Source organism: Hypomesus nipponensis, chromosome 23, assembly GCF_054491055.1.
Source record: "Hypomesus nipponensis isolate SF chromosome 23, ASM5449105v1, whole genome shotgun sequence".
NCBI classification, from domain to species: domain Eukaryota; kingdom Metazoa; phylum Chordata; class Actinopteri; order Osmeriformes; family Osmeridae; genus Hypomesus; species Hypomesus nipponensis.
This window is the reverse complement of record NC_140383.1, coordinates 7,169,810-7,186,126: the sequence shown is the minus strand read 5'-3', so window position 1 is coordinate 7,186,126 and position 16,317 is coordinate 7,169,810. Positions and strand designations below refer to the sequence as shown.

At 42.8% G+C, this 16,317-nt stretch overlaps 1 protein-coding gene across 1 annotated transcript; it reads left to right on the top strand.

Annotated features, from left to right (window-relative positions):
* Window positions 1-2,966: 2,966 nt before the first annotated feature.
* Window positions 2,967-15,793, top strand: wnt10a (wingless-type MMTV integration site family, member 10a). Its single transcript, XM_084688949.1, has 4 exons — window positions 2,967-3,094; window positions 4,591-4,856; window positions 7,452-7,825; window positions 13,895-15,793. The coding sequence occupies exons 1-4, from the start codon at window positions 3,033-3,035 to the stop codon at window positions 14,426-14,428; spliced, it is 1,236 nt and encodes a 411-aa protein (XP_084545075.1). The 5' UTR covers window positions 2,967-3,032; the 3' UTR covers window positions 14,429-15,793.
* Window positions 15,794-16,317: the final 524 nt, after the last annotated feature.

Here is a 16,317-nt window from a genome sequence, read left to right as displayed (position 1 = left end):
TTGATTGAGACCATACTGTGCTTCCACCCAGAGGATTGCAACACAGCTTCAGGATACAACAACAAGGGCGGTCCAACCTTTAGATTCCACCCGGCATAAGCAGTTCAGCAGTGCGATGTTTAGAAACAATTACATTTTTCTGTGGAGAAGAATGTTTGTAGGTATAGCTCCTCTCTCAACCAATTTCACAATGTTCTTGCACAAGAGAGCATTGCAGTTATATCTGAACAATTTTAAACAGCAACTGCCACAGTATCTCAGTTTATGTCAAAAAACTTGACAACCTGGTCTAGAAGCTACTGCTAATATCTACTGTCTGTATACTCTGAGGCTGGATCTTGGAAAGTGCACAGCAGTTTTCTCTCATTTCAACTGTGCTGCCTGAATGATAAACATCCATTGTAGTTAAAGATTGTTCCTCGAGACCCCGTCATTATTTGTGCATGCTCCTATAATTGGACCCTGGCTTTCTTCTCCTCTGTTCTGCTTCTACACATTGTCCTGTGCTCCTTCCTGAGTGGTTTCTCAACCTTCAGCTGCAATCACTCAGGTATTTGCGCGTTAGAAAAACCAAAAATAGTTCCTCGGAGGAGAGGCTTGTAATTGGCTAACCTCTGCTCTGCCGCTTTCTACTCCCGTCAAAACTCTCCATGAAACACGAACTTGACCTGAACTCAGGTCTGAGCAGAGTGTCAGCTGACAGGTTGGAGGTAATGTGCAGATGGGGTGGGCATTAGTCTGTGTTATTGAACTGGAGGGGTATTTTACAGTTAAGGGCAAATACAATTTAAAATGCAAATTCAAGTGTGAGTTGAGTGCAGACATATGGTACACATATTTGCCTTGGCTAGTCACTGTGTGTACAGTATGTTATAGACACGTTTATCAGTCTGACAATGAGAGTTGAGATAACATCCCTCTTGGTGTCTCAGTAGTAATGTAGTACAAACTTAATTGCTGGCAGTTCAATGGGCCTTCAAACTGACGTAACGGCAATACATTATAACAATGTAACTTAATCCATGATGTGTCCATAAATTCCTTTCTAAAATTCCATAAATTCCTTTCTATTCACGGAAGTAATAGCACATTTGTGTGGCTTTATATGTTAGAGATGTCTATTTTATAGTGGGAGTTACCATGACATTCGTCTTGCTATCTGAGACACAGTATTGTCTAAGCTTGTACTTCATGGGAATTGTCTTCTCTAGATGCCAAGTCTTACGCAAACTAAAGTTTCTTTTTAACAAAGACCTGTCGTAAATTTGTAATCAGACACATAAACATCTGAAGGACTACTGAAGTTTTAAGAATAACAAAGTCAGTAGAAGTTTGAAGAGGACACACATGGAAAAATTCTATTTTCTACTTTGTTGGATGTTTGTATAAAGAAAATTCCAACATAATGCAGCATGTTTTTGTATCTGAATGAAAAAGGCCAGAAATCAGGAAGCTTAAGTTCTTTTTTCCTCTCTCTGACATTTATAAAGTCAGCTCACTTTGTTGCCTTCAGATTTACTGCAGACTGAAATCAAAGGTGCTCTGGTCCAGGGACAGGAGGACATAGAAAATATATGTTTCATTTCCTGAACTAGCATACATCCTACGAGCCTTGCTGGAACGACACTGAGGCAGCAAACTATCCATCTGGTCAAAGGCACGTCTTCCACTGGAAGAGACCTTCACATAATGGGACTGTGAACACAACTGCCAAGTCAAGGTCTCTGGACATCGAGGCAAGGGTTGATTTGGGACTAACTGTAATGTTCCCACAGCTCTCATGATCAAGTTAATCAAACAGATACTCCAGTGAGCAAATTCAAATTAATAAAAGAGTGTGTTTGTGCACGTGTGTGTGTGTGTGTGTGTGTGTGTGTGTGTGTGTATTTACCACAGATCTCCTGGCAGAGGCTCCAGCCCACCAGATGGGGAGACATATTTTTCTGTTTTTCTCCCGCTTGCATCAACATCTTGCCGTTGGTTCTCGGGGAGGAAATATAGATATCCAGCACAAAGTGTCTGATGGGATTTGGAGTGTAGGGTTGTAACAGAGTCATAGACACTGGGTTGTGATTCACAAGGTAATTGTACTCTGTGGTTTATGACTGTCGTGGCCCCAAAAAGACTAGACCAATGGGCCCTCGCATCTACTTCCTGCCATGAGTTTAAAAGTGGTAAAGGCTTTTTTTGTAGCTTTCAATCATTATACCTTCAACCTCATCAAAATTAAAGAAAAAAATAATCTTTAATGAAAACCATCCGATAATGGGTTTAGTGAAAAGGACATCATAGTTAATATCATGCCTTAAATTGGTTGCTTCATCATTGATGATTGCACAACATTTATAGAAATTGTTTACGTTTGTGAAGTTAAAACGTTTATGTATGTTAATTAATATACATTTTAACTATCCTGCATTATCATCATCATCCTCATCATCACTAAGAATCTTTCTGCTGCTGTGTATCCTGAAGTGAGGACCTGCTATCTGGGAGATCTTTCCCTCAACATAAAACACTTGACCTTACTGCTCCTCTACTCCATACAGTGACGTAGAAGTGGGCTGGCAAAGTAAGTAAGTGCTGTAGTTTAGAATGCTATCAGCATAAGCAAAACATCACACTAGTCAAGACTCGAGACTCGAGATAGTGCGCTGCTGTTGGTACACTCATCGCTTTCGGATGTATTTCTATGCAAATATCTTGGCGGAGCTGTTGGACAATGTGCAGATGTACTGTAAGATAGCATATATGAGTGTTCAGACATTTCTGCCAACTTAGATATCTTGATTCAGTAAGTTTATATATCCCGTAGCTTAACTTTGTCGTTCCACTAGCAACTTGCCCTCAACTCGTAGGGCGATTTGGCTTGTATCAGATCTTGTATTTGATCCGCACTTAATCTGAATTGGACCTGTCATCTCTAAAGCGCGCCGCACGAACTTGGACCACACAAAAAAGCGCTCGCTTTTTAGAAGGAATATTTAACTTCGTTCACGCACTTCTCAGTTAGGCGTCAAAAAGCGATCATAATGGAATTTTCAATCACTCGTCTGATGTGCATCGTGGTGGTCATGTCTCTTTTCGATGAAAGGTGAGCAGCTAGTGATGCTACTCTTGAATGGTATACTTAAGAATTGATTTTGAATAATGGTGGATGCCTCAAAACTTTGTCTGACACTTCAACGGTAGTTAACAATTAATGTCTGGAAGCTGTCACTATTGCACTTGGCTATTTGTTTGAATTTACTCATTCACTCATTCACTTATCAACTTTTTGTCTGCACTGTGAAGAATGTCAAATCGATATTTGATCATTTATATTAGAGGCATATCGTTTTTATTCATCTTGTATTTTATGAATAATTATGAAACATTTCATGATATCTTAATAAATGCTTGAAAGGGTTTGTCGGATGCAGTTCTTGTTTTATGGAGACTGTTGTAGAAGAAACATCGAAACCTCGTCTGTCAGAACATGTACTGTAGCTTGAATCAAAGTGAAAACATGCAGAAGGGATTCTTTATGTGAATGTTAGCTTGTGATCAGAATTGCAGACCTACTCCATATAGCCTAGAGTCAGTTGCAATTAATCACTTGGAATAACAACACAAACTCCTTCTAACACTGGGGTCTTGTGTACAAAGTTAGGCTATTTAAAAAGTATTGTCTTTGGTTTTACATTGATAATCTTGCCCAAAAGGGTATTATCCTTTGCTTATTACAATAAAACAAAGTTAAAATACAAGATAAAGTTTGGTTGAGACAACTTCCATACTGCATTGAAGGTCTAGTTTGAAATTAGCTACAGATGTAATGTTTATGAAATGTGTGATTATTTTATGCACTTTATTTTCATTTTATAGTATTTATTTTCTAATACAATTTAATTTGATTGCCTACATTAGAAATATTTATACAAATGTCAAGAAATAGTAATATAATGACAATGGGTAATTTAGTACTTTATGTGTTTGCCCCACAAAATCCAATACTAATTCATGTAGTTTAACCTAAGCAAAGTATTTGGAATTACACTTCTTACGTGCACCCCATCTGGTCCATCATCTGTGATTTATAATAGTATTCTATTTACACTATCTAAACTCTCCAAAGTGTACCAAACACCAGGTTACTGTCACTTCAATAGCTACTGTAGCCAAGTACTCATGATTGATTTATACAAGGGCATCAATCATTCCTCAGTTGCTAGACATACCTTGCTTAAAGCCACAATCTGGAGTCTGTTTCTTAGCTGAGACTAGACCGGTGTTACAGGTGTGGAATACAAGTAACGGTGATGGGAGTCGATCTAAGGCCTGGCAAAGTTTTAGTCTCCACTGTTAGACCAAGTATTTGACTCAGACTTAGGCTGACTTCATCAACAGAGGGTTAGGGCTACACTAATTATATTTGACCTTCTTTTCTGTAGACAGTCCTACCCTAAGATTACTTGACACTGTGACAACTAAAACAAGTGTCTTTCCTCAAGAATCATCCGACTGTCCAAATAAGTACAACCATGTTTTACTATGACAGACTTGATAGCATGAACTATGTCTAACACCCAATTCCTCTCTGTGTTTCAGGGTAGACTCCAATGAGATCTTAGGTTTGAAGATCCCTAATATTGACCCCATATTGAACGCAAACACCGTGTGTCTGACCCTCCCTGGTCTCAACCGGCGACAGTTGGAGGTGTGCATGCGGAACCCAGACGTGACGGCCTCGGCCATCCAGGGCATCCAAATTGCCATCCACGAGTGTCAGCACCAGTTCAGAGGGCACCGCTGGAACTGCTCCAGTCTGGAGACCCGGAACAAGATCCCCTACGACAGTGTGGTCTTTAAAAGAGGTTGGTACTGCACACCATCACACACCCTGTCAAATAACGAGTATGATATTTAACAGAAGTGGATCAACTTTGTTCATAGACTGTGTAAACTATCCTAGAAATGTGGTCATTTAAATAAGTTAGAGAGCACTAATTATATTGAATAAATACACCTGGGAACTGCAAGACACTAGTAACCATATGCAGCCTGAAAATGTACTCTGAACTTGAAACAATTGTTAAACTATTATTATCACCCTTGAAAAGGTCTATGAAACTTCGAGAACATAACCAACGGTATATATATATACATAACCAACATAATCAACCAAAGGTGACATACTGTAATTGCTTATTTTAAAAGCTTTTTGAAAATGAATCTAGGATCAATCATCAAGAAAAGAATATTTGTTCTCAATGACTGAACTAATATACACTAAGTACACCACATGGTCAGACCAGCTCTTCGTCTGCTCTGACTCATTCTAAGCTGTTATCATTATTAGAAGGCTGGTTTTCTGGCATTCACTATACAGCTAGGGATGTTAGTCCCCAGGCATAGAAACTATTAACAATCAGTTGAGGCGAGACTGTAATACTGTATATCAAACATGTGTTATTGAACTCAATCTGAAATCTGTAAACACTTATTGCAAAACTGTGTTTAATCGGTTTGATTAATAGCCTGTGTTATTCTTTGTTTAAAAAGGACTTTGGCAAGTGGTCATTATGAAATTAATACAGGTTAAGTCTTATTTACGTTTCATGAATATCTTTTACGGATTGCTCGTGACATGCATTCCCTAGTCTAGTTGTTTGTTTTGGTATCTAATTTTACTACAGGAAACTGATGTCACATCCTCTTTTCATCAAACATTTATTTATTTGTTGATTCATTCTGACAGGTTTTATGGGACCCTGTATCCACGTTAGGTTGAATTAAAACTAGGCTTAAAAAAGCCATTGAGAAACTTGAAGTGCCCAAGCCTTCCCGGGGCTGGCCTAATGCTTTTACTCTCTGCCAGTGCAAGTGCTGTGAATTTGCTCTCAGCACTTTCCCAACTCTCAGTGGCAAAAGCATAAACCTGTTTAGTTGGTTTCTGTAACACAAAGTGACAGTTTTCTTTAATCTTTAATTCATTTTCCCACTTCTTCTGCCATCAGTTCATCCGGGCGTGCCTCTCACTGTAAATTATTTGTTAGATTGATTTGTTCCAGGGCTCCCGCCTGCTAGGGAAGAAATCTAAAACAGCATTTTCATGTATGTGTCTCTGGGCTGCATCTAAGTGCCATCTGTCCCCAATGGAATCATGGCAAGATGGGGATTTAAAAAAACGTACCAGAGTGTGTATAAGAGTAAGTGTGACATAGACGTGAAGAGAGTATCAGTGCAGGTATGTGTTTGCAATGATCAGTTTGAGCACCAGCCAAACAATATTCTTTGACACTTCAAATTCCAGGTGCTTGTTGATTCAGTGACCAGGTATAAGTCAAGGTCACTGAGCTGAATTTTCCCACATTAGGACCAATAAAGTGTTATTTATCTATTAGTGATTCATACTTCATACAAGTTGGCCTACAGAGGCGACAGAGGTGAGATCGAGCCATGTTCTGTAGTCTAGAGAAACAAGCCCCAATTTGCAGTCAACGCTGTCTTTTCAGATGGCTACCACAAGGTCACAGCCACCGTGTTCAACGTGGACACTGTCACTAATTTAAATTGGCCGGCTGTTTCAAACCCAGGTCTTGTAAAGAGGACTTCAAAGATCTGCTTACTCTGCAAAGCCCAAGCCGAAACAGAACCAGCTTTCATTTGTCCGGCAAGGCTACTCATCAGACCAGCATGCCTCACCAAACCTCCTCTGTTACAGCTGTCCAGAGGTAGCAGCCATACTGGGATGATTAGAGCTGTGAGGCAGTAGGCAGCACTGCGTGTGATTATAGCCACAGCAGATCAAACGCCTGCCAACGGTAGCTAGCTAGCCAGGTTGATGGTAAACATGTTGGAGGGCCTCCTTAAAGGGGGAAGCTTAAAAGAGGATTAACAGGGGCGCTTCATGTCTTCAGCAGGTCAACACACAGGCAGGCAGGGAGGTTGGTAGGCATTCAGGCTGGCAGGCAGGGGGCAGGTAGGGGGCAGGCAGGGGGCAGCCAGGGGCAGGTAGGGGGCAAGTAGGGGGCTGGCAGAGGGCAGGTAGGCAGACAGGGTGGCTCAGGTGGGCTTGCAGGGTAGCAGGACAGTACAGTTGAGGATAGACAGACAGACAAGAAGGCAGGCAGGCAAGCAAACAGATGAGAAGTGGTAGATAAACATGGCAGACAGACAGTAGGATCACTGGCCTGTAATCACTATCAGATCTGTCAGGAGGGTGGCCGCTCACTTTCAACTCTCCCATGAGACACATTGGCCCCCTAATTGATATTGTCCCAGATGTTCCTGTGTCTGCCTCTCTTACAAGGCTACAGCATGTCCTGTGTGTAAGAGTGTGTATATACTTGCATGTGGTTCTTCAGCAATAAGTTTTATCCTGCCAATAATGAGCAACAGTATAATCTAAGCAGAACACAGACTATAGAGACCAACCCAATCACCCTTTCTCCACCACTGGTCCGCAGGTTTCCGAGAGAGTGCGTTTGCCTACGCCATCGCGGCCGCAGGGGTGGTCCATGCCGTGGCGAACGCCTGCTCCATGGGCAAGCTGAAGGCATGCGGCTGTGACGAGAAGAGGCGCGGGGACGAGGAGGCGTTCCGGATCAAGCTGAGTCGTCTGGAGCAGGAGGCCTTCCACAGGGGGAAAGGCATGGTTCACGGCGTCATGGAGCACTTCCCCGCGGACCTCCCCGGACCCCAGGACTCCTGGGAGTGGGGTGGCTGTAGCCCTGATGTGGACTTTGGAGAGAAATTCTCACGCGATTTCCTGGATGCCCGAGAGACATACAAGGACATCCATGCCAGGATGAGGCTGCACAACAACAGAGTTGGCAGGCAGGTGAGAGGAGTCGGCTTGCTGAGAGTGGCCATGTGTGTGACTGTGTGTCAGTGTGTCTGTGTGTGTGTGTGTGGCTCAGTGGGTAGAGAGGGTCGACTTTTAAACACAAGGTTGGCAGTACGTTCCCTAACTCCTCCAGGCCATTTGCTGAAGTGTCCTTGAACAAGACTCTGAACACTCCCGATGGGCAGGCTAGCCCCATGCGCTGCAGTTCCGCCGCCATCGGTGTTTCAGTGTGATTGTGAATGGGTGATTGAGAGGCAAAGAATTGAAAGTGCTTTGAGTACCGCTAAGGTAGAAAAGCGCTATATAAATGCAGTCCATTTACCATTTGTTTGTGTGTGTGTGTTTGTGTGTGTGGTCTTTCTAAATTAGACACACTTTTCTAACCAGATCCCTTTTCTCCTTACATGGTTGTTTTGGTCATAGCCATAGCTCTTATCCATTCAAGCATTTTGGATCTATGCATGCTCAATTAAATCTACCTTTGAGCTTAGAGGGAGCCTCTGTACTTCTCTGTCTCAAAGCTATAGGATTTAACACAGTCAGAACAGTCCATCAGACCAGGAAGATTTACAGCCTCATATTAAATAACAGCAAACCCTGTATACTTATGCACGTTGATAAGCAATATGTGTTGTGTATACCTGATTAAGTATTATTATCTAAAAATGGTGGACTTGATTATCTAAATGAACGCAAATTGTTCCCATTGTGTTCTTTGGACAGTTTTACAAAATTGATTTCACGCTGTGCTTTGTGTGATTGCCCTGTCATTGTTGCTCTGGAATTGGACTAATTGGATAATGTGACTGTGACTAGTATGCCTACAGCTGAGAGCTGACAGGTGGAGTTTCAGGTGGAGTGAGATAGTTAAAAAATAAGTTCAGTCTTTCCTGTAAGTTAGACCGTGAGCACAAATTGCCTATGTAGAAAGCCCAGTGTTGGGTCTGCTGTGCCTCTGTATTCATGAGATGTATCACCTCAGGCCAATAGGATCCCACGCCTTGCGTCTGTTTCAATGTCTGGTTCCCTCTTGACTTCCCACCTGTTCATTGAAAAAGCTGTCTATTTATAGAAGCGGGTGTGACAGCAGATGTGACCAGTCATGAACGTAAATTAATTATTTCAGTTAACAATATAACAAGATTTTCAAGTCTCCAACATTGCCATAGATTGTGAAATATCCTCCTGCTTGTCTGCCTGTCTCCATTCACCATGAGGGCTATCGTTTGTGTGGCCATTGATGTAAATGACATGGATAAGCAGTGATTGCTCCCAGCGTTGTGACACACATAACAGAAGCAGGAGTAAATTGCTCATTGTTCAGCGCTTCCTCCTGTGTAATTTGGTCGTGTATCGCTCCATCAGTTTACTTCTGGTTTCCTTGATTATTCAGACAAAACACAAATGTGGAGCTGGTGGTTCAAATGATCTATTGAGGACAGTTCAAATATATAACCTTTTGCTTCCCATCTTTTTATGAAATCTCAACATCAATACCTCACTCTTGTAAATAAATACTATTGAGCTCCACTTGTGTTTCTGCGCTGAATTGATCAAGCCTAGTGACTGTATATTGGTTCAAAGCCTTGGCCTGCTGCAGGTCTCTCTGAGATCAGATTGCACGTGCTCAGGGCCGCCAAAGTTGTCACAGCACAGCCCGTATATCACCTCACTAATGAGACTAAAGCTTAGGAAAACAATGGCTGTGTGGAAATGTAATATAGCAAAGGCTGCAGACATCACAGATAGCCAGGAGTATTACTCAGTTAGACGCTGCTATACAAAAGGCTTGCGCCTTGATGACTTCAAACACAGCAAAGAGCCCCCTACCTCTACCAGCCCCCCAGAATCAAACAGAAAACACTTGACAGGTGAGGCCTCTAACCCTCCTCCTTCTTATCCACCTCCTCCCCTCCACCCTAGGAAGCTGTGTTTTGTGCAGGAATGTGGTGGTTTTAGTAGGGTATACATGTCGCCTCATGCCCACCCTCAGGTTCTCACGACGTTCAGTCTTGTTAAAAGCTCTAATTAGTGGCTGCTGGCTGTTTGGAAACAGATGTTTAAACCCTGAAAAAGATTTTAGACATCAAACACGACGCAAAGTAGAAAGAGATTTGCCCTTCCTTCCCCTACTTAAAAAATATAGATTTTCAGACATGTCTATAAGTAAAAAGAGATGTCTTCCAGAAAATAGTATTGATTTGTCCCCCAATAAATTCCATCTTGTTTTTACAATTTCCTCTACATACATATTATACTTGTTTAGCAGCATCATAGTTTGTCATTAGGGTTAGCAGTGTTCAAGTTCTGAACATAGTTTAAGTTTCATTGATTCTGTCTCATTGTTTACAATGGCTGTCAATGTCAATACTTTTTTTGTTGCTTGAGTGGTAAATTCCTTCAACAGCATTTCATTGGAACCAGGCTATTGAAACTACAGTATACACCCTAGAACCAATAGTCACCATAAACTAATATATCATATAGTACCTTGTATGAATGCCAAGATAAGCAACAACTCAGAAAGTTAATTTCCCAACACAGCTAACCCACTAACACAAACTCACTTTAAGTAGGTGTCTCTCCTCACACCTGTATCTTAGTGGTAGAAGTGGCGTGAACTAGGATGAGATCATATAAAAGCTCTATATCACAATGGATATAGATGGGACCTGCTTGTGTGTAATATAACAGCTAACTGTCTCCTGGTCTGGTCTGTCGACACATTGGTGGCTCTTCTCATTGAGAGCATTTCACATCATTGGAGGGGGATGAAGCATTCCTCGGGGTCTGAGAGTACAGCTTTGACGTTAGATGCTATTTAATCTGTTCTAGCCTTCTGGCCCCAGTTCAGACAGACTCCGAACCACAACAAATGCTCTGCACTGTAAAAGGCACAGCAGGTGGAAGTGCTTATGGTTGTAATAACGTTTTATTAGAGGGCCCAAATGAGAGCTCTGGATGTTGTGTACAATTAACCGAGAGTAATACTTTTGCACATGATGGTTATGGTGCAGTTAGTGATGGTTATAGTTTGGTCTATTTGTTTCCCTCTGAATACATGATTGTTCTGTGTCAGTTATTGCGTGTCCCTGTATAACTGTTCTTTGATGGGCTATTTGATTGAAGTGATGCTGGGACTCTTTAAGTGCCTCTGTGGGTTTTGTTTGTGTTCTTTGAAATAGCGTCTTTTGCATCTCGTTAATGGCTGCTGGTGCATGACTTTGAATAGAGCAATGCTGCACGTAGTCTAGCCTATCTTCACTGAATTGTAAGAGTTAATGAGTGGAAGCTCTGGTGTGAGTGACAAGGAATCAGACCCAAGCCTTCCAGGGTTAATACAAAGCATCTCCCATGAGACCAAAAAGACACGCTTCTTGTGGTTTGAGGGTAAATATATGGCTCACTCGGTAAAACGATACAATAAAAACTGGTGAGTTTCAGAGAGGAAATCATCAGTAAATCATATTGTAGTTCCAAACCACCTCTACTTCACATGCAATGCCTAGAACAGGTTGTGCTCCTAATCTGCCTCCAATATGTCTTTTTTGATCTCAGCTGGTTCCTACTTTATAGAGGGGTCTGTCTCACTCTTCTCCAATTAAAACAGGCCAGATGTGTGTTTCCAACAGTGGTCTACCAATGAATTTGGGGGCAATTACCTTAAAACAAGTTTTTTTTTCCTCCTTTACTCAAATGTAGTGTCAGACCTATGTTACAAACAGTTTTCATTGAGAAAGGCTGACCCAGACAAGACGCATATCTTTATTCCTATAAAGAGGGGCCCTGTTGGTGTACTTGTATAACAGTGCCAAGTTCCGCTATAGCATAGGGCACAAACAAATATCTGACTGTGTTATCAGTACGCTTACATCTAGCACCAGTCCCCACCCCTCCTTCACTCCCCCCAAACTGACATCCCCAATGGCCTGTACGGCCTCAGGCCTCAGATGGTGTTTAAAGCAAAGCCCAGTTCCTCTTCCAGAACAGCCAATAAATCACAGTCATATCAGCGTCTATTGTCAGACTAGAGAGCTAGTCTAGTCTGGAGCTCTTGTCTCCTGTCTCTTGTCTTTCTTTTCCTTGATCTTGATCTTTTCTCAATCTCTCTCCGTTTCGATCTCCCTCTCTCTCACTTTTCTTTCTCTAACAGTCACACAAGCGCACACACATTTCCTCTGCTTGTGCCACAGGCACATCCATGCCAGTCATGCCCCCAGGTGCACCCTGGGAAAACAACGAGGAAAAGGAACAGTGTCAGACACCACAATCTCTCATCAGACCACGGACAAAACGCTCTCTCTTCATGTCAGATTGACTGGGCCACTTATGGCAAGAGCAGACAGCTCCTGTTTCCTGCTCTGTGACAGCGGAGGTTTTCAACCTCCTGGGTTTGAAAATTCCCCTACTTATCCAAACTTCCATATCTGTCACGGAAAAAATATGCCCAGACCTCAGGAGGGTACCTACCTCTGACATCCTCAGTGCAAAGTAACAACCACGTCCCTTCTCTTGAAACAGCTCTATATTTGATCGCAACACATCATGAAAACCTGAGCAGTACGAATACAATTATAATGCCCCGTTTGGTTTGTATCTTAAAGTGTTTAAAGTGGGTTACGATGAAATAATGACAGGGTGTGCTTTGTGTAAAGCCATACGGACTAAACCCTGATGTAGAGACTAAGATTAATAGAAGGCATGAGGGCTTCTCTTCAGGTTTGCAATGGTGGTCTGTTGAGCCTCTGATCGATTGATGTCAGGTTTGGACTCTTCCGTCAATTCAAGAGGGTTGTTTTCCTTTACCCGTCATTCCTAACAGATGAGTCAAGTGGTCCCATTTACCACTCCTTACCATATCCATTCATCCACAGACGGAGGAGAGAGTGAGCAGGGGAGGGGAGAAAGAGGGAGGATGAGAGAGAGAGAGAGAGAGAGAGAGAAAGAGAGAGAGAGAGAGAGAGAGAGAGAGAGAGAGAGAGAGAGAGAGAGAGAGAGAGAGAGAGAGAGAGAGAGAGAGAGAGAGAGAGAGAGAGAGAGGGGGAGAGAGAGAGAGAGAGAGAGAGAGAGAGAGAGAGAGGGGGGGGGGGGAGAGAGAGCACTTTCCCGCTCTTCAGTGGGAACACCCACGACAGACCCTTAAAAGGAGACCCACTGCACGCAAACCAAGCCTTTAACAATTCATCATTCACTCCACCTCTGAGGATCTGCCTCTGTTCAAAAGGACCTTTATATTAGAACAGTGGGTGAGTGAAAGACTGGAGCCATCAGCTGCAACATAGGACACAGGTTCTGTTCAAGACACGGTTAAATTCTGATGAAGTTTATCTGAAAGCAGAGATGAAACGCTTGTTTTTCCTCCATTATTGTCGAAGTAGGTGTGTTGTCTTGTAGAAGTGAGCCCACTTAGCTCAAACAACCTATCCTTGGACAGTAAAAAAAAAGAGATCCCATGTTTAGAATTTCTATTATTTTTGGAGGGGAGAGTAAGAAAAAGGAGAGCCAGAGTGCTGTGTGTGGGACTGCTGGCTCTGAGGTGTGTGTTTGTGCCCGCGCCTGCGCCTGTTGATAGGGGCGTCTGTAGGAGCATCTGTCAGTGCTCTGGGTGGCCCCCTGTTCCTGGCGGTAATTGGATCTAAAAGTTTATAACTCAGGCTGACAGACGAGTGTATTGTGGAGAGAACAGGGAGGTCTCCCAGAGTGTGGGAGGGACATCCTCAACAGGGACTTGAACTTGGCATTTTACCGAAAGAGGCCCATGTCTCTACTGGTCTATTCCTCCATGTTCAAACATCCGAACAGTAATACAACACCACCATATGACTACAGTACATGCTAAGGACATGCCTGCATGTCTCTGTATCCACCTTCAACATGAGTGTCTGAGTCTGTGAGGGAAATGAGGATACTATTTCCTTTGGGAATACAGTCTTGAATCCATTGTGGATAAACCCCACCCCCAGCAGCACCACATTTCTGATTCCATTTGACAATGTTTTTCACCTGCCCGCCCTCTCTTTATCTGCCTCTCTTCATCTCTCGTTCCCTTTCCCCTCCTCCCAGGTGGTGATGGATCACATGAGGAGGAAGTGCAAGTGCCATGGTACGTCGGGCAGCTGCCAGCTGAAGACCTGTTGGCAGGTAACCCCAGAGTTCCGGGCGGTGGGTTCGCTACTCAAGGAACGCTTCCAAATCGCCGCGCTCATCAAAGCCCACAACCGGAACACTGGTCAGCTGGACCACCAGAACCACCAGAACCACCACAACAGCCACCAGAACCACCAGAATCACCACAACCACCACAGCCATCACCACCACCCACACCGGCGCCGGGCCAACATCAACGAGCTGGTCTACTTTGAGAAGTCACCCGACTTCTGCGAGCGGGATTTGGGCTCAGACGCGGCAGGGACACAGGGACGGATCTGTAACAAGACCAGCCCTGGGATGGACAACTGTGAGAGTCTGTGCTGTGGCAGGGGCCACAACATCTTACAGCAGACACGCAGCGAGCGCTGCAACTGCAAGTTCCACTGGTGCTGTTATGTGGTGTGTGAGGAGTGCAGGATAACAGAGTGGGTCAGTGTCTGCAAATGAAGAAAACAGCGGAGACCACGAAAGACAAAGACTTTGTTTTTATTTTTTAACAAACAGGGAGAGACTGCAATACACCCTTTCCCTTTTGTGACGGACTGCCGTTTCCACTGGTTTGAATGGAAAGCACCAGAGGAGACCAGAGTAGAGCCAGGGCCAGAACCAGAGACGTGCACGAAGAGAGCGTGCACAGCAGCATGAGTCCTACCACATCAGCTCAGAGAGTCTGGATCTGCACTGTCTTCACTCCCTGAGAGTGGATTCACAGGATTAGGTAGATAGATAGAAACTATAGGAACACCAGTGACATGAACATGGACAGGATTGATAACTGAGCTCTCTATCATTTAAACTGGGATTCCTAAACTGATAAAATACCTGATTCAATCTATTATGTGTTGATTGCAAATGTATGGAATTCTGGTCATTTAAGAAGAAAAAGAGTGAAAATAAATAATTTGGTCTTCCAGTGCTTGGTTCAGAAAGAACATGTAACTGCATTTTATTTTACTAACCTGTTACAAATTGTTTTGGTACCAGAACGTTTGGTCATGTCATGTCCTTCCATCCCGTGTGCCATACTACCTTCCTTACAGTGTAAAAATGTGGACTGCAATATTTTAATCGAATGAATCCTCCTCAGTGGCACCTTGAAGAATATTACATGAAAAGGGCCAGAGGACAGCTGCATCAGAGATGAAGTGTCGACTCCCTACCTATTAACACTAATGGAACTAAGAGATAGCGGGCTAAGCCAATCAAAAGACTGAAGACAGAGTGGAATAAGTATAGACTAACCCAATCAAAACACAACATGGACAAATAATCAATGCTGCTCCTGTTAACCCCCTCCTCTTGTCATCCCCTCAATGGCAGAGACCATGTCAGTGTACTGCACAGCTGTTGAATACAATTTCAACAAAGCACCACTAGTATATCATCCATCTATTCAATTTAAATGTCATGAATCAATCGTTATATTGGACTACCATAATTGGTTGGACAGATCCATAGTTTTTTTTGTATTTAATTTAATTCCCAACCCCAAAGCAAATGTGTGGATGTCATCTTATTTCCCAGATGGTTTGTCTGTTATTTGTGTGTCTTGTATTGTGTTATTCATGTGTAACGTCCTCGTAACTGTCAAAATGCATTCCATCCTACTGCACTGCATCTGACCAATCAGGTGTTTACTGTTTGCTGTGACTGTTCAGAACAACTGATCATCTATGGCAGGTGTACTGGCACATGTGATGTTGCTGCAGACAAGATGTTGGCACATGCATTTTGTTCCAGATAACTTATAATTTGGGGATACCAATTCATAGCGATATGCATCTTGTCATAAATGTATTATTTTTTTTGTTGAAAGGTAATTTTTCTAAGTTATTTTTTGTTGATAACTTAATATTTGTAAAACAATAAAGAGTGTAATTATAAAAGGGACTTTGAATTAATGAAAAAAAGAAGACAACATTTACGAAATCGGTAAAAAGCATTTAATAAACAGTTGAAAAGGATTTGATGAGTCGGCCGCCGTCCAGTCTCTTCTTCTGTATTGTGCAGCTGTACACATGATGCAGGATATCCCCATATAGGAAATACCCTGAAAGAGCCTCCAATTACCTCCATTGGGAGGTGTTAGTGTTAGTGTAAAACCATGTGAGACTTCATTAGAGGGCACTTCAAGTCCACCGTCAGCGGTTTCTGTTTGCGTGCAAGCGGCAGCTCCAGAGAAGCTTGCCTCTGCGTTCTAGCTCACTGATGTGTTCCTCGGCTCAGCTCCCCCTGTGTGGGGTGAAGTCACCAAGTCAAGTGTAAAAATGTGAGAGATACGCTTTCAAAGTAAATAGACGTGCACTATTTATGTGCAGAGTCATACAGAACTATTC